The sequence below is a fragment of the Suillus subaureus genome (assembly GCF_016647635.1).
Source record: "Suillus subaureus strain MN1 chromosome Unknown BJ212scaffold_78, whole genome shotgun sequence".
In the NCBI taxonomy this organism is placed as follows: Eukaryota; Fungi; Basidiomycota; class Agaricomycetes; order Boletales; family Suillaceae; genus Suillus; species Suillus subaureus.
This window is the reverse complement of record NW_024538634.1, coordinates 1-2,289: the sequence shown is the minus strand read 5'-3', so window position 1 is coordinate 2,289 and position 2,289 is coordinate 1. Positions and strand designations below refer to the sequence as shown.

Sequence of the window (2,289 nt, the reverse complement as noted above, 5' to 3'; positions counted from 1 at the left end):
ATACAGCCCTTTTATGAACTGCACAGGTGTCTGGTAAAGACACCTGCCATCTAGCTTAGCCTTTCTAGGCATAACATGACATAAAATGGAGTTCACTTTGCCTTGTCAATGTGTTCTTTGTAAATGAACACATTTCAGTTTGCATTTGGCTGAGAACTAAAGGCTGAGAACCAAGAGCTGAGACTGCTGATGCTGAGCACTGAAATGACTAGGACTAGTTCAAACTCACTCTGCTCACCACAATGAACATCAGCAAAACCCTAACCCTATGTGCAGCACTGCACAATGCTGCACAGCAATCAGTGTCACAGCGAGGTCCCCCCATGTACAGTGCTGTACAGTGCTGCACACTACACAATTTCTCAATAAAACATAATTATTAGCACACCATCTTGTTACATCTCTAAAGTAGGATGTGATGGGTGGGAATCGTCTCACTAGCTTGCATGGCTTTTGCTAAGGAACACTTAGTTCAGTTAACTCAGTTGATTTCTTTTAGGAAATCTTGTGTGGTTTTGTCACATGTTTTCAAGCACCAACTTAATACTGTTGCCCATTTGTATTGGTCATGGGTTTTCAAGCTCCAACTCAATACTGTTGCCTGTTCGAGTGCAGCACATGTCAATAAATAATTGATGAAAAATTGAATGAGAGCACAGGGAAATGGGGGAATGGGCCAAAGGTGTGAGTGGAGCAAGCACTTTTGGTCTGTTCCCCCATTCCCCTGTGCTCTCATTCAATTTTTCATCAATTATTTATTGCACATGCTAGGATGCAGCCAAAGCCAGGAAGCCGAAAAGGAGTGCGAAGCACTCCATTTGCTTCCTGTGCTGAAGGCACAATGGGTGTGAAGCTAGTACATGTTTATAACAACATTACACTCATTTTTACATAGAATCAATACTTGTGTGGTGCTGCAGAACCTTTACAACAAAATCTATGTGACCTGTGGCACACTGTGTGGCTGTGTGGCTGTGGCACTGTACCCAAATCAGGGTTTTGCTGATGAAGTAGGAAAGTTTTAGAACCAGACATAGTGTTGTTGGCAGAAGTCTGCCATTCTGCCAATGGCAATTGCCAGCAGTAGGTCAAGGGCATTGGACAGAAGTTGGCAGAAGTCAACATGAATCTTATTTGTATTATCATCAAATAGAATATGTTTGACTTCAAATAAGTGTATCTGAGCCTCCGTGCACACCAATATGTCCTTGAAAAAGTCTATGGGCTGCCCTACTCAATTGGTGGGAAACCCTCCCCATCAGTGCTGAGTGCTGTCCATTGAAGGCATTCGCAATCATAATCCACTCAATTGTACCTCATGCTGCTGATGTCAAGCATTATTTCTTGGGTCTGGGTGGGGTACAATCTGTGAAGTGCTGCAACCTATCAGTTCAGACTTTTGAGTCTCTGAGCAAACTCCAGGCAAGCTATGCAAATTTCTTGCACAAGGTGGATCACAAAGCTGGCAAGCCAGCATGTCGCAAACACACCCATATGCACACTTGGCCAGAGCATGGACTCAACATAGCCTTGGCAGACAAACTTCAAAGGTCATTTGCATGGGTGCCACCACTTGCTGGTGCCTCTCACAACTCAGATGATGAATTTCTCACAGGTCCTGAGTCAATTACAGATGAGGAGCTGCTCAAAGAATTTGACAGGTTTGAAAACAAGATGCTGGAGTCACAAGGCTTGCAAGAAGGTACTGGCGAAATCCCAGATATTTTCAAGGGAGATATTATTGATTAGGATGAGCTGGAGAAAGTTGATAAAGGAATTACACCTGCAGGGTTTGTCAAAGAGATTGATGTGGTTGGCCGTGGGTCACAAGGCATGGAGGCAGGCTGGAACATCAATGCACTGTTGATGTCAGAGGGTGTAGCATCCATGCAATAGCTTAGATAATTTTTTGCCGTTATCTTAGAACACACAGAAACCCTCAAAACAATTCTGCTGACTTTTGCCATTCTGCCAATTGCCATTCTACCATTTTTTTGGCAGAACTTGCCCCAAAATACTTCTGCCCCCTACACTAACCAGATGACACAGTCAGACTAAGATACATGTTAGTGTATGTGCGGGCGGGGAGAGAATGAACGACATACCCTCAGTCCAAGATAAGAGACTGAGGGAAGAGGTGTAGCTAACCGAGTCCATATTATATGTGGTTAGTACTCCAATATTCGATTCCCGCGGTTAGTGTCGGCATCAGCTCCAACAGAAAGCAGAAACCTCGCTCGATGATGATTGTAGTGCGGTGGCTACCCTTGGAACCCCTAGTCCAACGGC

At 44.3% G+C, this 2,289-nt stretch overlaps 1 protein-coding gene across 1 annotated transcript; it reads left to right on the top strand.

Moving 5' to 3' along the window:
- Nucleotides 1-1,236: 1,236 nt before the first annotated feature.
- On the top strand, nucleotides 1,237-1,749 carry BJ212DRAFT_1285845 (uncharacterized protein; the record flags this gene model as incomplete). Its single annotated transcript, XM_041331912.1, has 1 exon — nucleotides 1,237-1,749. A coding segment is annotated over one exon (513 nt), but the record flags the coding sequence as incomplete, so codon positions are not given.
- Between the last annotated feature and the right edge of the window lie 540 nt (nucleotides 1,750-2,289).